Genomic DNA, 24,943 nt, shown 5'->3' with positions numbered 1-24,943 from the left:
TGTTTTTAACTTCAGTTGTTTTCAAAACTAGTGCAACACACTTCTTAAATCATGAGATTAGGGTATGTTAGGTATGTTAGCTGACAAGGGCTTGTTAGCTCTATCCAGGTATATCTTGTGGAAATAATAATAGCAGCACTGGAAGGAGCAAATATTTTCTTTTTCCCTTCATGGGGAAAAAAGTGAGAGAATCAATCAAAAATTATTTATTCAGTTATTAAGCACACGAGTAACTATTAGAAGTGGTACCATGTATATGATTCTTCCTTTAGGAAGTAGAAAAGGAAAATAAATTGATCAGCACAAAATCTGCAACAGTGTACTCAAGAACCTTCAGTAATTTGCGTAGTTATGTGGAAACCACTTTGAAGGCAGAAGAACTATTGTTTATCAGTTTTGGTAAAAAGCTGATTGTGTCAGCACCTAAAGTAGAATTCACATTGCGTCTCTGAAAATTGAGAAAAGAAATGGGACATAAATAAACTACTGACCAGGAATAAACATTATTAAACACTATTAAGTATTTTTACCTGCCTTTTTTGGATGTGAAAATTTCAGTTTGAAGGCAACACTATTCTCACATTTTCCAAGGATTTTATTTTATTTAATTTGTGGTAGAGGATTCAGTATGGGAGGTTTTTGTTGTCAGAAGTCTTTTCTCCTTTGTTCATGCGATTTCATTTCATCAGGCATTCAAAGCTAGTATTTCCTGTTATTTCAGCAATAATAATATTAAAGTTCATTGTACTAGAGACTCAAGAACTCTCTTCTGAATGAAGAACACCTATGTGTTCTCATGTGCACTCTTTACATATATAAAAGATTTATCTATGTAATAAACATAACTTCAGTTATTGTAAAAGATACTCAGAAATGTCACTATAGAGTCCTTATTCTCAGGTAGTATAAATTCATGCAACTTCATTTAAAGCATGGTATTGGTTTGTAATAAGGTTAGGAGTAGTTGTTTGACTTTTATCTGAAACATAGGAACTTACTTGTTTTGGAAAGAAAACAAGAGACAGTTCAGAGGATTAATTTAGTTGTCAGGAACGTTCTCATACAACCAGTGAAGAAATCAGGTGTCGGATTTGAATATGCTGGAGTGCAAGTCAAAAGTTTTTTGCTACCTTAAGGGCATATCACAAAACAAATAACAGTAGGCAACTGCATCTTTAGGTATCTGTATGTACTGTTTTCCAATTCTCCACATTTACTTCTAAAACTATTACCAATGTTACTTTCCAGCAGTAAGTTATTTTAACTACAGTTGTAGGCTGTGTTTCTGTAAACTAATGCACTTGAGTGGTATGATAGGCCAACTTGAAATATTACTGATGTAGGATGTTTGGCTAACCCTGTTTTACACTGTACATAAATTGCAGTGGTTGTGGTTGAGTGATGCTTGTTGGAGACGTGTATTTTAAGGGAGACATTACAGTTTTTTGGGATACATTTACTCTTTGTATTTGAATTTTGATCCCTCTTGTATATGTTCAGATTTAAAATATTTAAGCGTTGTTTCCCCTTCCCTCCCTTTCATCTTGTATCCTTGACATTTTTATAACCCCGCATTTATTTTACCAACTGCTGAAATCCCTTATGTTTAGAGAGGTTTCCACTTTACAACTTCGACCCTTCCTGATTCCCTGGCTCCTCTTTTCCAACTGTATGTGTCCTTGACTTTTTTTTTTTAAAAAAAAAAGATAAATTTGTTTTAATGTATTTGTGACATGGCCTAGATTTCCTTTACAAGGTAAATGAAGTGCCATATGATGAGAAAAAAAAATGCTGCTTAGATAAATATTTAAAAGTTTACATTTCCCACCTTATACAGCAACTTTGTGTATATTCACTATGATAGCTCCTAGAAATTATAGCTTTCTCAAATTAACTAGTGTTATACAAAGTTGCATTTTTTAGCATTTAAGATTTTTTTTTTGTTTTGTTTTAGAGTAAGTTGTGTTTTGGTTGGTCCTTTAATATAGATTTCCCCTTATTTTTTCAGATACTTAGAGCTTCAAAAGAAAAGTCCCTACATCAGGAGGACCAGCCCTAACCATACGCTACAAAAGGGGAGCAGATGCTTGTAATAGATCTTATGATGTAATTACCAAGCAGTTCAGGGTTTGGGGAACAAACACTAAGATATTGTAAATGGGTTGTAGCCAACTGTCATTTTAGTAAGCTTTTTTAACACTTGGATGTTTAATTTACATTCTTGTCTGATTTTTTTTTTCTTGGTCAAGTTTAGTGAATTCATTATTTTTCTTCTGTGTTTGTGACAGAGTTGCAACTTTGAGCTGCATTTCATATGTGCTGTTCAAGCAATTGTTAATCTATTTATAACGTAGCAGCAAGTACATTTTTTCAGATTTTAATATATATCTTTTGTTGTGGATTCATACAGTATGTACAGAGCAGTTTGGTCAAATGAAACATATAATATTATGAATTTTTAAATGTTTTATAACTGCTGATACAGCATACAGCCTAACTGCATTTTATCGAAAACACTAATCAGGCGCACACTATGCTGTGAAGTTTGACTTATATCTCTTTGCACTGATGTTATGTCAACAGTTACACTACATAAATTTCAGGTGATTTTTAAAATAATCTAACAAGATACAAAATGTATGTTTAATTCATATTAATAAAAGGGCAGATTACTAAATTACTTTTTTCAGAAACCCTTTAGGTGTGAATTAGAACTCTTTATTTATGTACATTTGGGTTTTTTTAAAGCAAAAAAGCCTAGAAACTACATAATAGCCTGGCAGGGAGTCAGTGTAGATTGCAGCAAAGCTGAGTTGCCAGAATCAGGTAGAGCTCAGTAGAATTCTTCTGGTTTGCCTACCAATATAACGATCTCAAAGCTGGGTTTAGTAAGCTTTATATTAAGTGAATTATTTAGAATAAGTCAAATTTGCATAAATCCTTGACTTGTAAATTTTATTTTCAATTTAATTTTTTTTAAAAAAACCCCAAACTTTAAAAATTCAATCTTAAGAAAAAAAGGATATCAAAATTTAAGACCTGTGATCGTAAACGCTCTTTTAAATGGTACGTCTGAAATTTAAACTTCGAGTGATTTAGAATTTTAGTATATCAGGTGTACTTTTTACCTGTTCTGTGCTGCTGTTCCACAATTATGAAGACATATTTTATTCTTCAGCATTTTGCGTGTGTTCCTTTTTGGCTCAGGAATAATTTCTGTGATTTTAGGAAGTTGCCAAGCCTGATATGGGAGCTTAGAAGAAATACAATAAGATAAGTTTTTAAGAAGAAAAATCAATTTGGTAACCCTAACAATGGTTACCTTTTGTTTGACAGGGAGATGTTAAATTTCTGTGACACTGTTTTGAAGTCAGGTTTTTAGTTGCTTACATTTATAGTGAAAAGGGCATCATATATGCTTGCCTTTTTTTGTTTGGGATTTCAGTAAGACTCCATGTAAGTGAGTGTTACATCTGATGAACAAACACAGATGTCCCAAAGTGATTTCTTCAGACTTTTCAGGAAAGCAATAATACTCTTAGACTGTGATGCAGTTTGGGATGGGATGTACTAGTAAAATTACCTGTGATTGTGAATTGCAGAGCAATAATTTTTACAAAGCCATATTTTATGAGGAAGCTTGGGAATAATTTTAGAGTGGTGAATGGAGAACTTTTTATATAACAGTGGCAGCCTATTCCTAGAATTGTGGGACTGTGAGAGTGTATTATGCTGTGATCAAATTTTAAGTATTTTGTACCTGGGTATGTGATTTTATGTGCTTCATGTTTACAGAAATATGCCAAGCTGAGCAAGGTCAAGCAGACTATTAAAAAATGTATATTTAATCTGTTTTAATGTTTGGCTGCAATAAAACACAGAAGAATATCTTTGTCTTTCTAGTGTCATTATTTCCCAAATGTGGTAGATATTAACTATGGGGATAAATATTTCTCTCAGCCACTAATTAGTGTTATTATTTTTCAAAGTAATAATTTTTAATATATAAAATATATATTTGAAAGTATTTACAAGGAGGAAGAAATCTAGCAAGCAGAAGTAATTTTTATTTCTGGATGGTATTATGTGAAGGAAATGGGCATTACATTAAGGTCTGTGTCTTCTGAAGTTGTTTATTATAGAAATATAATTGGAGTATTGTGTAATTGGAGTATTAGCTATTCTGCAATCAGTTTGGCCTGAATTTTGCCCATGATACTTAACTTCTATTCATAATATAAAATGGATGAGATATGACTCTTTAACAAACATGAGGCAAGTATGATATTTACCTTTCACAGAGAAATAGTCTAGTTCATGGTCTGTAGTTTAAATCAGAAATCTAACAAGGTTGTTGTGTCTGTACAGTTCTCTGTTTGAAAACAAAAATCTTCCTTGACCTTTCAGTTTTCAAACACCTCCAAATTTTTATGATGTTATATTGCTGAATAAAGAACTGTAGTTTAAGAAAAAGTCAAAAAGATTACACTTTCTTTGTATTTTCACATTGCTATGTTGCTTCTTGCTAACTCCACAATTCTATGAAATCTTGGGTTCAGTTGGTTTTTTTTGGAAATCGCAGGAAGAAATACCAGTAAGGAAAGCAAAACTTAAATAAGAGTGGGATACTAAAGTTTTATGTTATTACTGAAAATTTACTACAATTTTAAGTGACTTTTTCACATTCTGAATAATTCAAAAGGTGTAATATCATGGCACCTCTTTCTAAGAAGTAAAGAAAATGGGTAAGATTGGATATAGGAAAGATACTGAAACATGTCGTGTTTTTACTGAATATCATTGTGTAATTGTATGTGTTTCAAAAATTATATATATGTAAATAGCAAATTGTATTGTACATTTATAGTGTTGATTTGGATTCATGTCAAATCTACAAGGTTTGAAACAAATTTTGAGTTGTGATTTGGGTCATTGTCACATGCATTCACAAATATTTACACACATTGTAATATGAAAAATAATTTTTTTCTTTATAGTAGAAACCTTCTTGGGAATACCTGGTGCATACATTACATGGTGATGGCAGTCCTAGCCTGTAGAGATAGATCAAAACAGTTTTGTCTGTGATTTTGATCTAGATTTGTTTTGCTGGAAATAGAGAAACTGAGTAAAGGATGAGAGTGGTTTGAAGAGCTAAGACATTTACTTTCTGTTTGAGCTACAATTGGTTTAAGTTGATGACAAAATAGTCTCAAGATTTACGATTGTATCCTTGTCTTTGAGACAGGACATTTTTAAACCTTTATCAGAAATAGCTTAATTAAAACCATTTGTACCATCAAAGTAATCTAGGGATCAGTGTGGAGGGAACAAAGCATTATGTGCTGAATATGATGCTGAAGTCAATTCTTAGTTAAGTATGGTGAGAGCTGAGAGAAAAAAGATCTTCAGAGCTAACAAGATCAAGTTGTGATGAATTTCAAAAGCAGCTACATAGAAGGAGAAGCTGGAGTATTTAAAGATCATTGGAGAGGCTGTGGTGAAATCAATGGCAGCTAATTTAGCAGAATACAGGTTGAAAAAAGTCTGAGGGAGAGTTACATAATTGATCCTAGTGCATTAATGGGTATAGAGATCTGTAGGTTATATGTTGCGTGAGCCTCAGTAATAAAGAAATGTGAAGCTGGACAAGAAATGGGAGATAGGAGCAGGCTTTAGAGTGATGAGTTCATAGCTTGTTCTTCCTGTGATGGAAAAGAAGTTGTAGAAATAACATGAATGTTCAAGATGTGTGGAAGGGGATCACTGAGTGACCTAGAGGGAGTTAAGAGAGAAGAGGTCATGTGAGATTATCAGTGTTGCTGATAAGGGAAAAGATACAGGGGAAAATGGGTGGCTAAATAGCATGCTGTATCATGGTTCACTATCCTGTAAAGAGTTGTTCATGTGCTTTGAGTTGGTAAATATAATAGAAATATGACTATATAAACTATTCTGTGTCTCACCTGGAACTATGTTACTGCTCTTTTTAAAATACGATATTTCTGATGACATACACATGGACATGACTGGGTTTTTTATTGTGGTGTGTCCAAAAAAATAACAACAAAAAAGCTAGTATTTTAACAAGTATTGGACAGCACTTTCATTAATATACTGTTATGGTAATAATATTCCTTCTCCAAGTTATCCCATAGTACATAACTGACTCTATCAATCTTTTTTGTAATTTCTTTCAATTTAATAGACAATCTGGTTTTTGTGACATAATTGAAGAGGTGAATGACTTTCAATGTGACCATATTTATTTAATTTACCATACCATAATCAAGTTAATACTCATTCTGCCTTGTGCTGAATATAAAAGTCACGTCCACATGTTCAGTAGTAGCAGTTGTCAGCTTGTAGTAAAGGGTGAAATTAGAATGTGAAATGGTTTGATTTCATGTGTGCGCATAACCCAGTTTCTTCATGAAAAAAGATGGTTTTCAACATTTTTACATGGTGTATTTCATTCACAATATAATGCTTCTAAGCAGTCGGTTTAAAAAACTGTGAAGATTGAGTATTCTGACAAGATGTCTCTAACTGACTTGGAAATTAAAGAAAATGTTTTTTCTATGTATAAGAATACCTCAAAATGAAAGAGTGTATGTTAGAGAAGAAAATAACTACAAAGCTACCTGACCTCTGTTTTAGTATTCTCTATTAAGTTTATTGGGAGGAAATATTGGAAGTTTATTGGGATGAAACTGTAAACAGAATAATAATATTAGAATTGTGAGATAAGATGCTTTAAACATTGCAGAGTAGCGCAAGATCAAAAAGTGTTTAGAGAGGAGAAAAAGAGGAGAGGACAAGCCTGCCTCCATATGTACCACCTTCATGATATACACATATATGCTTTTGGTACAGTATGTAGTCGGTCTTTCATTACAGATTGTCTTGTGCTTAGTTAACATTTACCTGTGCATTCCGATGTTTTCAAAACACCTGGGTTCAATTATTTTAAAAGTTGAAGTAAGACAAAAGCTTCCAAGTCCCCAAGTCACTTCTGAAAATGAGACCTAGGTTCCAGGTTGATTTTCATGTTTTTTACATTTTAATGAAAAATATATATATATATATATATAAGCTAGTGTTCCCAAGAGTTTTTAATCAGTGAACAGGTTTTTTTCTTGCAAAATAGCTTGCACTGTGTGTATTACCAACGTCTACCGAATATCTCAAGGGGAAAATTTATGAAGTATTTTGTGACAGAAGCAATAATCAATACTTGAAGCATCTGCAGAGAAAGACCCTATATGTAACTATATAGTTCAGACAGTAGTCTGTGGTTACTTCAAAAAATAAAAATGAAACAAAAAGTCCTGTTAGACCAATTATATTTTGAGTATAAGCTGTAATTTTCTTGTATCTGTTTTTTATCATAAACTGTTAACAAAAATTTATTTCAATTAAATTATATTTTTAATATTCTAGGGAAAAGTGAAAAAGCAACTGAACAAGACAAAACCGAAAAAGGTAAGTCTGAAAGTAACGTTCTGTTCTGAAATTCAGAAGCATTCTTTCTGGGAGAACTGGTTTAAATCAGATTAAATAGTAATGAAGCTTAGCTCCTGTACAGTTTATGTAGATAAACTGGAGTTGAATAAACATCCAGAGTGCATCTGCTTTTGTAAGTAAACACACAGTCATTTCCAAAGCTGACATCAATGTGTTCCCCTCTTACATGGTCACAGGCTGCTGTTAAAAACTTGTACTGTTTCAGGAGTAAAATGTTCAGTGTTGTACTCCTAGTTTAGGACTCCAGAGGTCACAGCTTCACCAGGCTCCTCCAGCATCTGTGGGTGAGAGGCAACCTGGGCTGCCCGACCCCAAGAGCCGGGTTCAGCACTGCCTGCTGGGCTAAGCTTGGGGAGACAGGTGACACTAAAATCCACCCTTGTCAGCTCCGTGTTTACACAGTAAGGGTTTCTGTCTGGCTTAGTTTAGGTAGGAACATGCAGAGGCAGGTTTGGTGGAAAAGTAGTGAGGTTTTGCTAAGAGCACTGTTGAATCTGTTCTCCCTGCCATGACATTGGTGCTGGCCCTGTGCATTCCCTGTCACCGCATGAAGCTTGCACAACCTCCCTCCCTCCCTCCTTCATTGGGATCAAGGTTTGTATCTGACCCTGGTACAGCCCTACAGCTGGCAAGACACAGAAACCTCAGGGCCTGTGCCTGCATTCTGTTCATGTGGGTATGGCCTACAGACTAGTGCCTGACCTAAGTATCTCCAGCATTACTAGATGGAGGAAAAGGGGTTCAGTGACTCTACTGGTGTCTACTGCTTCTTTTTCATTCTCTGTTTCCATTTTCCTATGTGGCTGTTATTTCATATTTGAGTACTTAGCAATGCTACTTTTTTTTATCTTTTTGTAAGATTTATTGGGTTTGGTTTTGTATATTTCTATTTTAAATATCAGTTACTAGAACAGGCAAACTAAACATTTAAGTATTAACCATGTTAAATGCAAGTATTACATTTAAAAAATAAATATACTATTAGCCAGTTTACTCAGAAAGCAAGTCAATTGTATCCACATTTTCATTTCTAAAAGGATAGATTTGGCAGGAAATAGCTTACTGCACTGGGCTTGCGTACTTGATAGTAGAAAAAAACACCATTGTGTGCTGGTTTTATTGACCTGTTAGAACAGGAGAATATCATGACATACAGTAGCCATCCAGTATGAGTAAAAAGCATTCATATGTAAAACTACTAGCTTTGTAAGAAAATGAAGATGTACGGATTTACTACTACGCAACTTGTAAGAGAACTTTATGACTTGAAAGTATGACAAGGTGGAACCACTTTCCTTTTGCACCCTAAGTGCTGTGTGGTTTTGTTTCTTAAACACTGAGCAACTAAATAAATCCTTCTGCTGACTCCTGCCGTTGCACATTACAGGACTTCTGTAAGCTGGAAAAAGGGCGGGTTTTGTTTTCCAGGTTAAATTGATAAAATTTTGCATCCTACAGGGAAAAACCTCTGCATTTTTTTATGGAATTTGTTTATAGCTAAACGGCTTGTGTGGTTTTCATACAAGTTGAATTTTGTGGAACTGTTTAAGTTTTCATAGTTTGAGCTGTTTTAAGTTTTCACTTTCAATAAAAGTGTCTAGCTATAGATACTGTAGTCATTAGAAAGTGGTTTAAAGTACTATTGAATTTGTTTATTTTAAATTACCCTAATAAGATGCAGCAATAAATCGATGAGAGAAGTATTTAAAAAAAAATACTCTAATGTGACTCTCTAGTATATGTAGAAAACTCAAGAGATCTAAGGAGTTGGGAATTTGAAAATTCATTTTTGGCTTGGATTTAGGGATCGCTTGTGATTCTGACAGTGCAGAGGGATGTATGTGCAAGTCTGCATTTGTTTTTAGATATTTGGACATATAAGCTCTGAAAGGCCTTCTGTACAGAAACTATTTACAGCTTTCAATGGATCTTACAATATTAACATGTTTCACTGCTGCAGTTTTCACAGTACTTTATTAGCAAAATGTCTTAAAAATTCTGTAAATTTCAGTTTTTAACAGTATTTCATCAAGTTTATTAAAAGTCTCACTGAAACTTCTGTATTAACACAAACTTCTCTTGGAAACTCCTCTAAAGAAACAAAAACTAAACTAATTTGGAGTGTACTATTACTTCAAGTTTTCTCTATTATATTTAATTGAGAAGGATTGTTTGTCTTCTTCATAAGAATGTGATCAGACCTTATATTTAAGCAAGTAATTTAAATGGGATGGATATTTCAGGTGAATCTGAGAAATAACTCTTTAAAAATGTTTCACAGGTAGTACCATCCGGGGCATATATACCACATCTGTAAGACATCTTTTCTTATGAGGTGGTTTTAGTTGTTTTTGATCATGTAAGCTAACAAAATTTAAGTTTAAGTAAGTAGTTTAATTTTTCTACTTGGACTTACATTGGCATATATTGAATATTTATTTATATTGGTGAAGAACGGATATAAAAACCGGAACAATCATTTTCTGCCATGACTGTGTTTCTTTTATAAACTGAACATCAGTGTAGGTAATTACAATAATAATTTTCACTTTTCAAAACTGATAAAACATGAAATTGAAAATGAATGCCATTTGGTTGGAGCATTCAGTTGTGTTGCAGCAGGGACAGAGGTATACATAAGTCAGGGTTAGGACAAATCTCATTCCACAAGTGGTCCTGCAAGTGTCATTCTGATAGCAGGGTCGACATTCACCTCAGATTACTCTAGGTATTTACCTTTGGACAGTATAAGTAGGATTCCACAGTAGAGATCTAAGCTGTATAATTGGAGGCTAAAGTGCTATTCTTCTGGCTAAATGTAGGTTTTTGCTGTAGGGTGAGATGAGTTGTCCCCTAAACTCCGTTGAGAACCTTAACCAGAGCTCCACTGGCTATAGAAAGAGCTTGCATGCTTAGCTCACCTCCAGAATTGTCAGCTCAAAGTAGGTGGGCTGACTTCAACCCTTGCAAGCTCTACTCTTAAGGGTATACATACTACCTATTGATTTACTTACATATTTAATTGTAGCCTGCATTAAATATGAGCTGTGGGCAGCATGACCAATGCTGTACTTCACAGAAGTGTAGTTATCAAAGTCGGAAACTGCTGTATAACACCATGCTGAACTATGCATAGGGCATTAGAATATTAGTGTGTATTTTTGTACAGAAAGTCAGTGAAGAAATTCATTTCTGGTCTTGTACAAGGATTGCTTGATTCTAGCCTTTGAATGAAGCCAGAAGACTTCATAATGAAACAGAGAGGTGCATGATGGAAATACATGCCAAAAGTAAAATTATAATTCTGCAATTGTTTCTTACGATCAACATCTAACCAACCAACATTAATTTCACACAGAAAACCCTGTAGAATACTTTTTACTGCAAGGGAAATCATTCTGGAATAACTGCAGCTAAAGATTTATTATAGTCATTAGATTCCACAGCTTTATTAGTCCCTAAAATGCTTCAGTTTTTATTGTCTGATTGCTTCCTCAGATAAGTTGATTATAGAGGTTTTGCCTGTTCTACCAGTACAGTTTAGAAAGATCTTTTAATTATTGTGGTGCTACTGGCTTTAAATTGTCTAGATGCAGTTATTTGTTTTTATACCTTCTAAGTTATCATTTATAGAAGCCCATAAAACAAGTGGATCACTTACACTATCTGTATGTCACTTAATGAGCTTCCCAAACAACAGGACAATGACAGGAGATTTTCATCATCATCAAATTCTCATTCAAGCTCCCACTGAGAGGCAGCACAATTTCAAAAACTAATCTGGGTAATGATATGGGCCGAGTAAGAGGAGGGAGGACAATTACTTGAGCAGATTTTGAATACCAGGTAAAAGTAGTTGGTCTACTAATATATATGTATGTTTTTCAGCCCATAACTGAAACTTTGAAACTTGGACTGGGAAGGTCGGAGTATTTGAGGGAGGGGACAGGAGGAATTAGTAAAACAGAAAGTCACAAAATTAATTGGAAAACTTCTACAGACCATGATTGTTGGTATCTACTTATCGCTGTCTTTTAAGGCACCCATCTACAAGTTGCCAAGAACATTATTACTGAATTTGTATTGCAGCAGGGATAGGAGGGTGTTTAGAAAACAAAGCCTATAACTCCCCTAGAAACTGCTTTCTTAGATTTTGAGTTTAAGATGGAGAACTGGCAGGAAGAGCCTTTGCTGCAAGTAACTGTGAGACTGCATCACATGAGGAGATTTTTATTTCAGATTAGGTTTAGCGATGGCACCCCCCACTTGTCTATTTTTGTCAAGGTGGGAGAGAAATAAGGAGACATCATTATATAGTTATAACATCTACAGTTATATAGGTATAGCTTTCCTTGAAAACTTTATTTAAAACTTAAATAAAACTGATCTGCTAGCAGTAAGCACAGTATACAGTCGGTGCAACAGGATTGTTCCAGTGAAGTTTTGAATTCAAAAACTGGGGACCGTGTGTCCTCAAAGTGGCTGTGAAGACCATGGTTTGTATTGAATCCTTATGCCTTATGAAGTAATTAACTAAAGACCAGACTCCTAGCTGCCTGCTGTTTTGCATGCCAGTAGTAGCAGAGGCAAGATAGAGGAAGCCACCAGGAATGCTCCCTTAACATTATAATGACAATAGGAATAAATAAATAAATCTAATGACAAGAACTAAACCCCACTTATGAGGGGGTTTGTTAGATAGGAAGCAGTGTCCTTCTATCCTCATGTTCTCTCCCCATGCCGTCTGTCAGAGATTGTGACGTTATTGTCTCACCATTTCTGAGGAAATAGAAATTTCATTAGAAGGCATACTTAACAAGAAATACTCATGCTAATAGTGTAATATGGACTTTCATAATCACAGAGGAGGCTACTGCCCCTCTCCATTGACTACGAATCCTACAGCATTAGTTTCTAAACATTAAATCAAGATGGTTTAGCCTATGTGGAAGGCACCCTTCCTCCCAGACTTCCACATTAGACCAAGCGGGATGTCAGTCATGGCTATCAATGCACAGGATAGGTTCAAGGTGCCAGCTGCAGTGCAGCAGGTAAGCCTGCCCTCCCACTCCACCACTTTTCCTAGGCTCTGAATATAAGAAAGGGAGCAGAGGACTTAGGAAAGGGAATAGTTAATACTGAGAGCAAAAGGTGGAGGAAGAGGAGAAAAGGACAGCAAGAACAGGTGGAAAACTGCCTTAACTAGTCCCAGTTGAGATTTCTTCCTGGCCACAGTGGCACATCAGCTAACAAGCCCACAGTGGTGTCCTTCTTTCTGACGTGTCTATTGTGTCAGAATAAAGTCACAGAATTATAGAATATTGGCTCACAACTTTTTACAAGGCACGGGAGTAAGACATGATTTGTGTTAAGTGTATGAAAGTGCATACTGGTTTTTAGAAATAAACACTAATTGTTCTGGGATTTTTAATAGCAGTGTGATATTATTTCCCACTTACCTTGCTCAGGAAAAAACTGTACATGTATCCTTTGATCAGAAGCTCGGAGTATGTGAGCAAGGACAGAATAATTCTTGCTATGTGTTGTGCTAAAAGTACCTCATTCTTTAAATGATCTTTTCAGAAAACAACTAGTTGAAGTCTTTACAGTGTAGTCAATATCAGAGACCCACTTAAAAGTAACTTACTATCTGTTAAAATGCCAAGTGCATGGTGTATCTTTCAGATTAAAAAAAAAAGTGTATTAATCATGAAAGATAATTAAGATAGTATTCAATATTTTTTTCCAATTCTGGCTAATGAAGTATTAACTGTTTTGAGATATCAGGCTGATGTCTAATCAGTCAGTTTTTCTTAACATGGCTGATTGGTTTGTATTTCAGATGAAAATGTGAATAGAGAACTGACTCTTTCCCACACCCCACCCCCCCACCCCTTCTGTGGAGGCCAGAGAGGATTCATTTACTGTATTACAGAAGTATTATCACTAGTTATTTCTGATATAATATTTCTGCCAGCTCTGTATTGCTTTGGACTTATGGTCAGATGTAATCAATTTTTTGCCATGTACGAGCCATTTCCAAATTTTTTTTTCCTTGTTACTTCATGTAATTGCTTTGGATGCACTTACCGCATTAACATAATTGGCTTACTTGGCATTTTACACCAATTTTAAGCCTCGTGTTCTGCTCAGTTATACAGGACCATACAGACATTTGATCATTTGAGGACATTTGACTAGAAATTCTAGAAGAGTTTAATTACTTGACTGTTATTTCTTTAAGCAGCTTTTTGCATTAGAAGTTGTAAAGTATCAAGAAATTATATTTGCATTATAAGTCTATGAATAAAATCAACATAGAAGTTGCAAAGTTATTTGCCTGATGCTGTTTATCTGGACAGTTGCTTAAGAGAAAAAGATACATCTGTTTCAGATGAATATTTACAGAACTTTATTTTTTTAATTTACAGAACTTTATTTTTTTAATTTACAGAACTTTATTTTTTTAATTTATTAACCTTTTGTTTTTACAGAAAGAGCTAGTAGCAGCACCGGTAATTGAGATTGCTTTCTATCACAAGGCACTGTTTATAATCACTTATAGCTTTTTCTGAAATTATACCACTGAGATGAAATTTTGCATTGGAAAAATTCCTTTTGGAAACGCCTTTCTAAAAATTGGTTTTGGAAGCTTTCAAGGAAAAGATTCAGTAGCTTCACTTTGCACTGATTTCTTTAATCTTTTAATTTTTTTTTCCCCAGCGTTTGCATGAAAAAAAGCTTTTATTGCAAACTTAGTGTATGTTTTTTCTTCTTCAAGAGCATGTAGTATTGATGGCTACAAAATATTAGTTCACACATGCACATGCTGGCTAGTAATCAGTGGAGAGACTTTGCCCACTAAATTTCATTATCCATCCCCTGCCTAGTCCCTGTTTGCTGCTGTATCTCCACTCATCTGAAAGCAGATGGCATATTCTGGTCTAGATCTTTGGACCTGAGCAGTTTTTCCTCTGATGCTATTCCTTTGCAATTCTGAAACTTTCTGTGAGATCAGGTCCTGGAAAAAAGCATTGAACCGTTTCCTGAGTCTTTCAGTGTTCACACTACTGGCTTCCTAAAAGCCTGCAGGAGTAAGAAGTATTATCAATGAGTGAGGAGAACAGCCTGGACGAGTCTTGGTTCCAGATGAAGACGTACATGTGGCTGTATGTGCTGGTGTGGTGTCCAAACTGTATTATATACAGCGGTCATCTATACATTCAATGGGAGCCTTGCTTTGTGCTGAACTCACTTTTTAGGCTTCACTGATGGTAATGACTAGATTTCTGAGATTACAGCAGGGTTTAGGTGACTACATGGAGAAACTTAAATTTAGTTGCCTTTATTTTAAGCTGTCAGTGCATTGGTGACATTCTCAAGTGATGACTAAATGAATGAACTTTTAGCTAGAAAGTGAAGAGCATCAGGTACTGCTGTTGAGCCAGGTAGTTGTATTGCTTCTTGCTCAGGCTGTGTTAATTTCCAGGTAGTTAACACAGTGCTGCATCATGTGTAGAAAAGGTGAAGTGTTTCCCACAGAGGCATACTTATGCTCTGTTGGCACCATTTGGTATGGGGCATATGTAATTATGTGACGACAGAGAGGTTTTGTCACTTGAGTCACTCTCATAACTGCGTATAGCCCTAATCATTTTCTGAACTATGCAGCAGAGATGGAGAGTGGCTGTAGAGTAGATGGTCAGTAACAAGGATTTGGGACAAGGGAGTTTAGGGGAAAAGACCCTTGAAGAAGGGCATGAGCAACAAGTGTGTGGAAGAAGACATACCTAAGAACAGGTTGGGGATAAATAGGGAGAGCTGGACTGAGGAACAGATTGTGAGCAAGTACAGAAATGAAATGGAAGAATAGTGGTAGAGCATCAAGGTTGAGAAGGGGAGAGGTTGGAGAAGAGGATAACAGGAGAAGGAAAGAGAAAGGAGATGAACAGAAGCTTAATGGTTGAGTAGAAGCTACAGAACATAAAAAGCATGATTGTTAGACAAATGAGATAATCTACAACTGATCCATTTATTTTTGAACTTCAATATTCTGTTGCTGGCATTGGGCTAGGAGCAATCACAGTCACAGTGATCACTGGCACGGCGAGCTTCTGGGGGAATTTCTTTAATTAACAAATGAGAGAATGGAATTTCCCTGTGTAATTATAGTCTTGGCACTAAAGCACATTAATATATAGCAGTATATTATGGAAATTGTAGAAAATAAGACTAGGTGGGACCCTGAAGCTTACTTCATCTATTCTGTTGACGAAAGGCCTTATGAACTGTGTGCATTGTTCCTGGCAGTTGCCTGTACAACTTGTTCTTACAAATTTCCAGTAATTGGAATTCCACAGCTACCTTCAGCAACCTCTTCTACTGTGCTTGCTCAGAGATATTAGTTCCAGATGTTCAAGCCAAATTTTCTACTGTAGAAATTTTAAGCCTTTTATTCCTTGTCCTTGTTCCTCTATCCTCTATGGTGATAGAGAAACAATTTATTATTTTCATCTCTGTATCTACTTTTCACAGAGTTGTATGTACCCCTCTTCCAGTGGCAAACTCTACTACTACCTTTTTCTCCTTTGTTCCTGCTCATTCAGATGTAAATGTTGCCTCCCCCCAACAATTAAGGACAAAATATTTTTACACCATTGTTCAAAATTATGTGATTCAATCACCTTTAATCATTTGGTTACTTTTCCTTATTTGTCACGATGCCCTTGTGGTCTGAAGAATATCTAGAATTGCATTCATTATTTTTCAAAAGGTATTTTGTCCTTTGTAGAAAAAGACTGTCCCTGCTTTTGATGATGACAAGATGCCTTTCAACATAAAAACATAAAATATGCCTGGTATTTTAGTATATAAAATAGCTATTTCATCATCTTTCATTGGATGACATTGCAGGCTGTTAAGTTTACTGCATGTTTAATACCATTTAATACAATACCACTTGCAAAATATTTTCCTCTCTTCTTTTTTTTTTCTTTCCTCTCTTCTGTATCTTAATACAGAAGGGAGATATGAGATTGCTTATCATCACTGACCATTGTTTATTCTCCAGCAGAAAGAACTAGCATGGTTTCTTATAAGATTTCTTCTGAGTTTGCTGCTTTGACAGTGGAAACTGTTTTCTCTGAGGGAGTCTTCAGCAATCCTATGACAGAAATCCTAGATAAAAACCCTAACCTTCCATAGAAGGTCATTATTGAAAATCCTCAGTATTATTCTTGCAAGACCATAGTATGATATATAAAATAATTATTATCATTTTAATACTTAACCAGATTTAGACTATAAATCACGCTAGCAGCTGCATGATCCTGCATTACTTCAGCTGCATGGTGAAATCTGTAAGTCAATGAAGAAAAATTACATGTTTTTTTCCTTTGAAAATAGATAAGTTACCTTCTTTATAACATTGAATTTAATATATTGGGTCACATCTGCTAAAAGATTATTACACTAGAAGGAGGCAATGGATAATTTATTAAAATACCGCTGCAGGGACATAGCAGGCTATCTGGTTAATACAGAGGAATTCTTGATGGTTACACTGAAAGCTCCCTGGTGAATCCTTTAACATAGGAGTAGAATGGAAGATGAAAATGATGGCTCATTATATAATGTTTACTGTGTTATATTGGTGCCTAGCAGCTGAATAATATTTATGTTAACAGCTCCTTTCCAGCTTTTCATATTGATCTCCTGCTGGTCTAGAGCTGATATATAATCATACTGTAAATGGGAAGATAATACTTTTTTGTAATGGAGGGTGGGAAAAGGGTTGTTCCAACACATCACCAAAGTCAGATACAATGGGAAAGATGTCATATCTTTGTGCCACAGACTTGTAAGATTTTCATTCACTTCTGAGCTGTTTCTGTCTCATCTCCTTGTAAACTCAAAGGAATTGTGGAAACAGTGTCCCACAGGCAGTAAGAGTTTCTTGGTGGGTAGGAAAGCTTCTTTCCTTTGCCTCGAAGGAGCCTTGCTGTTGCCATGTTTACTGAGTTTGAGAAGGATCAAATGACTCTATGTCTTTCCATGAATACTGAAAGTTAGAAAGCTGACAAATAATTGTCCTCTCTTAACTGAATACAGAGTTTCTGTATCCTTAGACAGATTTTCATACATGCTGTAGAACTTAGAATTGACATTTTAGTTGTGTTTTACATAATTTCTTGTATGTACAGGCTCCTACTTAGAGAACAGGAACAAACCAAGTGTTTGGTGGTGATGTCCAGCTGGAAGCTCACCAGATCATGACATACCTCAGTTTTCCTGCTAACAACAAATGACAGTTTCACATAGCAGCTGTGAGCACAACCAACCTAAAAAGTCTTCAGGGACATTTGCTTTTATTGGCTCCTTGGGCTGATCCTTCTGGGTTCATCCACACCTACTGTTGAGCAAGCCAGCCTTAGAAATAACAATGGTTTCTTGAAAAACTGAGCAGACATATTTTTTTTTAGAGAAGGAAAAAAAAAAGCAACAACCACAAAACCCAACAAACCTTTTGCATGTTATGGATTGTTCTTTTCAGGCCCAGTGACGTTATGTCAGAAACCTCTGACCGTACCTGTTAGTCACTGTGGACTCAAGGTCTGGGGTAGAGGGATCCTTGTTTTCATGATGTGAGCTGGTTCTCTAAGTTTTGCTGGATTCAAGGGGTATGAACACTTGGAACAGAGCCAGTGCTTTGCTCCTTAATTGTTGTCATCATTAACTGCATGAAAATGCAGTAAAGTCATTGCATTCCTATGAAATGGATAATATTAAAGTAAGACAGAGCAGGACTAGAATCAGCCACAGACTGAAATGCATTTCTACTATGTTATCTATGGGGAATGAACAAAAGACATGAAATCTGTATTACTGTATTAAAAAAAAAAAAAAAAAAAAAAAAAAGCAAAACATCTCTTTGGTCAGTTCAATTCCATAACTACATTCCATAAGTGCATAATTGTGTGCTTGAGTATAAATGCTTGATTTCAAGTCACAGGGTACAGTGAAAACCTGAAGTGTTTAGGGGAGCAAAACCAATATATTAAAGTATGCTATTTGGTGGTTTATCCTGAAAAATAAGCAAATTCCTGTATATCAGACAGTTTTTTTCCTCTTAACTTCTTGGTAGCTAATGCCTTGGAAAATTACAGTCACTTCTATTATAAGAAGGATCAACAGGGATATTATAATCCTAATGCACTGCTTCTTTAGTACCTTTCCTTTATAGATCTTAATACATTTAAAGCTTCGTATGATCTTTGTGAATAATTAAATGGAATTTGGTAGGATACCTTCAATCCTGCTTAAATTCTATTTCCCCCCTGACCCTGAAAAGCAATAGCTTCTATTTAACTGTGCATACCAATGCTGCAGAGTAGTTTCTAAAGGTGGTGTAAGAAAAGCTCTTGCCATGTAGAACTGAGATCATTGTTGAACATGACAGTAAAAGTCTTACACAAAAAGAACCAAAGGCACTCAAGGTTGGCTTTTTTTAATCTCATACAGAAGCAGCTCAGACTCATAAGATCCTCTAATGCTTGGATAGGGTTAGTATTGGTTTAGCATTAACTAAGGCATTGGTCTTTCTCTGGGGTTTAACATAAACAAAGTGATTTGTCTGTCTAAAGCTCTGTACAGAATCAGAGTCTCAGAGAGAAAGTATCATTTAATGAATCATGAGCACAACTTCCAATAGCATGTGGTGGCTCTTGTCATTCCTGAACAGTGCACCTGAGAACTTGGGAAGCAGAATAAACCATGGCTAATTACAATACCTTGTTTTCCAAAATACTTGCTACAGCATTGCATCAGTCCTGTCATGTTAAGCTGTATGGTGTTTGGGTTTAGCTTTACACATACCAGTCACAGTATTCCCTGTTTAAACTTCTGTGAAGAAAATAATCATTTTACTTCTTTTCATGCTTTTAATGACTTTATGTCTATAGAGGAGAAAAACCAGTAATACATAGTTTAAGCGAAAATATGTGCTACTAATTACAGATACGCATAACTAGTAGTTACTTATATCAGCCAATATATCTTTCCCTTACTTGAGTCAGAAAAGGTTTTTTTTTTCCCAGTGAAGTGCAAAAGCAAAGTTTAGCTGTAGCAAATGTGGAGAAAAGCAGTTATCTGCTGTCATATCCTTCAGTAGTGTATTTGCATTTTTTTAACATCTAGTATACTTAATGCAACCAAATAGACATTGTTTAGGAGTGAACTGCTATGAAGTAAATAGCTGTTTAAATTGACAGAGTTTACTTAAATTTGCTTCAAATGCAATTTACTCTACACAGTTTACTTCAAGACTGGTTTGCTACGTACTGCTGCTGCTCTGCTCCAGTGTGATAGCTTGCTAAGCTGTGGAAACTTGATAACTTAAAGTGGTCTTAATCAGACATTTCAGCATTGAACCTGTTCTCAGCAGCAAGTTGTACTACATGACTTTTTGAGTCCCTTCTACCCTGAGTAACTATGACTTCTGTCAACTATTTGACAGGCACAACTTTAGAAATTACTAACATGTCCTGGTAATGATATTTTTCATAATACCATATAAATATGGAAAAATAACAGTTCTCTTTGTTCTTCCATGTCAATTGAACCATTTGGAACGAAAAATATCCTTGACTATATGAGATGAAAAATGCTGTATCAAAAACTTGACTGCAAAGTTATTCAGTTTGAATGACTGAAAATTGCTTTTTCATACAGGAGTTTGTGATTGTAATAAGCAAGAAATCAATTTCTTTTCAGTGTATTTTGAAACTGCCTTATTTGAAAATCATGCACTTTACCAGCACAGTACTAGTTGCTAGTTTAAGGTTACTCCAAACAATTGCTGTGAAATACAAAAGAAGTAATGAACTGTGTGTTTTTTAAATCTTCTAGCTAAAAAGAAGAAGAAGCCAAAGCTCTTAAACAAGTTTGATAAGACCATTAAAGCTGAACTAGATGCTGCAGAAAAACTACGTAAAAAAGTAAGTTTTGAATGTTTCACGCAGGACTGTAGGCAGTGAACAAAAATGCATAAAATAAAAATTAACTTAGAAAAAGAAAACTTTTATATTACTTTCTGTGAAATTAACTTTTTAAAATTAAATATTCAGTGCATGTTTGTCCTTCAAGTTTCATTTCTGATGGATAGTTTATCTTAAATTTTTTAAAGTAATAAGTGTATGTCTGTTTATGTGTGTTTGCTCACCTTTAACCTTGAAAATATTCAGCTTAACTGTTGACTTCCTATCACCAAAAAGCTGCTTAAATTAATCACATGGAACAGGGTTAGTTCTGTCCTATCACTTGTCTGTTTGAGTACTGAAGTCAACTATTATCAGAGAACTTAAATCATATAAGTGTGTTAATATGGATCTCTCAGTAAGTGTTCATATGCTTCATAAGCATTAGGTGCAAATCTTTGTAGTAGTCATTTGGTCAGTTGGCTGACACTCTTTTCCTGCCTGTGTCTCTTGGTGGGTTGCAGACAATCATGCTTGTCTTGTAGGAAACAGGATAAATTTGCTAATAAATCAGACACATGTAATATTTGAAAATAGCAAGACAGTTGTGCATAATAGTCCAGTCATATTTAAAAAGCTGTAAGAGTTGGAAGTGGCAGGAAGATCTGATGCCAGATTTTGCCAAGCAGTGCTTAGCTCAAGTTTAACAGTGCAGCCGGTTCTTCTCAGCTGCCATCCTTACTTGCTACTTGGCATCAAGCATGAGAATACCGTAGTTAAATTCAGACTTTGTATGTGACAAGGAAGAGACACAGAGCACATGTGAGGTGTCCTGAGGGACATCATTAATGCAAAATATGTGGAGGAATCAGCCATATATTATGGATGAGTCTACAGTATTTCCCCTAGAAGAACCGTAGTTACCATACTGTTCAGGTGAGGTATGAAGAGAGGAAATGTCCATGTATGTCTAGAACTTCCTTTCTGTTCACTGTTATGTTCAGTTTGGACTTACTGTTAGCAATAGACTCTTTATGTTTTTATATAGACAGGTTATTGTCATCTCAGCATTCTTTCCAGTCAACAAAGGGAAAGTGAGTAAAATAAAATCAAAGCTATTCATTTTAAACATGGAAAGCAGATAATATTGTTTCATAAATAATGACAACTAATTTCTCTTAAATAAGCAGGCAACCCCAACAAAAATATGAGTGAAAACAGATTCAGTCTGCATTTTTTTGTTTTATTTTTGTTTTTTAATTGGGAAAACTAATGTGTTATTATGTCATGCATCCTTCAGCATTTTTATTAGATAGAATTTCTGATAAATGTCTCTACTTTTCAGGGAAAAATTGAAGAAGCTCTAAGGGCCTTTGAAGCATTAGTGAATCAATATCCACAGAGTCCTCGAGCAAGATATGGGAAAGCACAGGTACTAAAAAAAGCCATAAATGTTAAAAAAGACAAAATAAACTTGTTTTTAACAATAAAGTTCTAAACCTCAGTCAGACTTCATTTATAATTTTATGGATGTTTCCTAGGGAAAAAAAAGAATTATGTGATCTGTCATATTGTATCTGTTTCAGTCCTCTATCCTTCCCCAACTACTTTGGGAGCTTTTGTCTAACTTTAGTCTAGTGGGAAGTATCGTAAATAACACAAAAATAAGATACATCCTGTAGATTTCATGAAAACTGTCAGATGAACAGTAAGAGATATATCACAACTACTGTCCCAGTGCAGGAACAACAGGCAGAACTTAGCTGTTAGCTTGCCGCAGCTGGTAAATCAACACATCAGTCAGCTCTGGGCTAAATGCTGCTTTTTGCTTAATGGGACTAGAGAAGGGGATTTGGAGTTTTTATAGAGAGAGTGTTAAAGGATAAAGAACAGAAATTCTTAGGCAAGGAGGCTTAATTAGCTTTTTCTTGTGGAGTGAGTTCAGTTTCAGGTGTTCCCCTCCAAAAAAAAAAAAAAAGCAAGCATCAGAAAATAAGCTCTGCATTCATAATACTTTAGAGCCATGTTGGGATATCTCAGAATAGAATAATCCTTGTATTTTCATAAATAGTAGGGTAATCCCACTGCATTAGGTGTAATAAAAGATTGCTTGAACTCACATTAATCAAGATGAGCAAAGTGAAGCCCTCACTGTGGACTGTAGAAGTGAATTGTGCTGTTATACAGTTAATGAGGCACTTGAATTGGAGTCACAACCAATTTTCACTTAGTTAATAGTAGTCATGCTAAAGTCAAAGCTATGATTATCCAAAAAACTATCACACAAGCACTTTGATACACAGCAGATCGAATACTTTAGTGCTCTATATGAAGGATAGTCTGCTGAAATATTTGCCTTCTTATAGTAAGTGACCACTTTGGCTCATATAGGTGATGGATTTAAACTTTTAATATTTCCCTTTTTTAATGAATCTACTCATTATATCTAAGAGAATATGCTTCCTGCCTCCTCATTAACTCAGTCTTTGTAGGGAGTAGGGCAGATCATTGAAGCCAGCTGTGAAGCTTATTCTCATTCAGAATTCCCCCCTCAGTGACACAACTGCATTTGTCCCTTTACAACAATTTGTAGTCACCATCTACTACTTTAATAGTGCTTAAAAGGTCATGCAGACCAGGATCTGAAGTCATAATTAACAAAATTTCTGGGAATGTATGAAAGCAACTATAAATTAATTTCCATTTTCAGTAGCCTTTGTAGGTTCATACTAGTCATTTTACTGAACACTCATATGAATAGGACCAATAACAATTTTATTGAGGGTAGTATATGTAAGTTGAAGCTGTTTGAAGGAATGGGAAGATCATGGGCTTCACTTAACAGATGAATTATTCCTAGGATTTACATTGTAACACAGTATTACTTTTAAGTGGGTATTTATCCCAACACAACGTATTCAAATTTGCTATCCCTTGTCACTAACTAAACTGCAGAGAAGGGTAGGAGTAAAGGTCAGGAATTCAGAGTGTACTTTTCCATTTCTGTGAACCATTATGTGCTAATTTTGTAGATTCAGTTTCTAATAAGACATGAGGATTCATTTTTCTGGATCTTTTAATAGCTTTAAAAGGCAACTGTTTTCCCCCAAATTCTGCAAAAGATGTCATCATAAAAGTGGTTTTTAGAAATTTGAGCAATTTCTGATATGATTTCTGGACCTACACTTAGGTCAGATGAAAAATATTCTACAGAGATTGTTAACGTCTTTAAGGCTGAAAAGAGCAGTAGATAAGTCTTAAACCTCCTTATTTGATTTATAGTGTCTATATTGGTGAATTTATGCAGATTTTATGCTGACAATTTTTGCCTCTTCTTCATGTAACTTTTACTATTCTTTGCCGTACAATTCCCTTGAAGAAAGTAAAAGCAAATTTCCTAGTGAATGTACCTCAGAAAAACAAATTATTGCTTAAAACTGATTTCTGAAGTTATCTCTGAAAACCAGCTGATCAGCTGTTTGTCTGAGTAACCATATTGTTTGGTATTTCCCATACTCAATTTCAAAGTAGCTCAAGGGAAAAAAGAAAAGGACAGAAGTGCAAAAAGATTCCAGACACTGCAGCATATACAGCTAACACTGTTGAAGCTGTTTCATTTAATGTGTATGATTGATGCAACAGTGAATTTAGGTAGACCAATAAGAGCTTCTGTACCTGCAGTACTTGCGATGCATCTATGCCTTGCTCTGCTAATTGACTTAAGAAAGAACATAAGCCAATAAAAATAGAAGTATTTGGGAATTCAAAGTAATGCTTTAAAAATTCAACATTTGAGATACAGTCTTATTTTTTTCAGCTGTGGAAACAAATTACGAAAATGCCATACTACGAGTGAAATCAGTCATAGCTTCCATCAGCTTCATAAAGCTGTAATTACACAGTAGAGATCTCGTATATCCTTTGGTCTGCTTCTGAACTTGATGAACAAATTTTAGTTCTGAAAGAGTTGTGGGGTAGATATTCTATCAACATATGCAAGAGTTAAGCCGATACCTAATTAGTTTTCTAAGAAAGAGTGTAAATAAATTTGTTTCAGAATATATGAAAATGTTTGTTGGTGTGTTTTGATCTGTGTATTGCTGCCAGTGTGAGGCTTAGTATACAAATAAACCATAGGCAATTTAAGTTTCTTCCATATTATTAAATCAGATTGCTTCATTTATTTTCAAAGGCAGAAATTAGGACTTCTACAAATATTAACCAAAAATCTGTGTTAATGTATGTTTTAGGTGTAAATTTTCTCTTACTTATGCTTTCAAACAGTTTGCAGGAAACAAGAATTAACAGTAATTCTAATCTGCTTTACCGTGAAGCACAACCAAATAAGTTTTCCATTGTTATGCCAAAATTATATAAAGATAATTCTAAAAATATTCACATAGTCTGACAGTTACATAATTTGCCTTTTAGGAAAACAAAGT

The 24,943-nt window shown here is 35.0% G+C and overlaps 1 protein-coding gene across 9 annotated transcripts in view; it reads left to right on the top strand.

Moving 5' to 3' along the window:
- Positions 1–24,943, top strand: part of ASPH (aspartate beta-hydroxylase) — a 115,598-nt gene that overhangs the window by 55,752 nt on the left and 34,903 nt on the right. For all 9 annotated transcript variants that reach the window (XM_074881922.1, XM_074881914.1, XM_074881947.1 and 6 more), the window contains 3 exons: positions 7,444–7,485; positions 20,434–20,522; positions 21,847–21,933. In XM_074881922.1, the coding sequence (XP_074738023.1) occupies positions 7,444–7,485; positions 20,434–20,522; positions 21,847–21,933 (218 nt within the window). The remainder of the gene's footprint in view (positions 1–7,443; positions 7,486–20,433; positions 20,523–21,846; positions 21,934–24,943) is intronic.

The sequence above is a fragment of the Strix uralensis genome, chromosome 1 (assembly GCF_047716275.1).
Source record: "Strix uralensis isolate ZFMK-TIS-50842 chromosome 1, bStrUra1, whole genome shotgun sequence".
NCBI classification, from domain to species: Eukaryota; Metazoa; Chordata; class Aves; order Strigiformes; family Strigidae; genus Strix; species Strix uralensis.
Note: the sequence above shows the minus strand (reverse complement) of the source record. Positions and strands in the feature narration are given on the sequence as shown.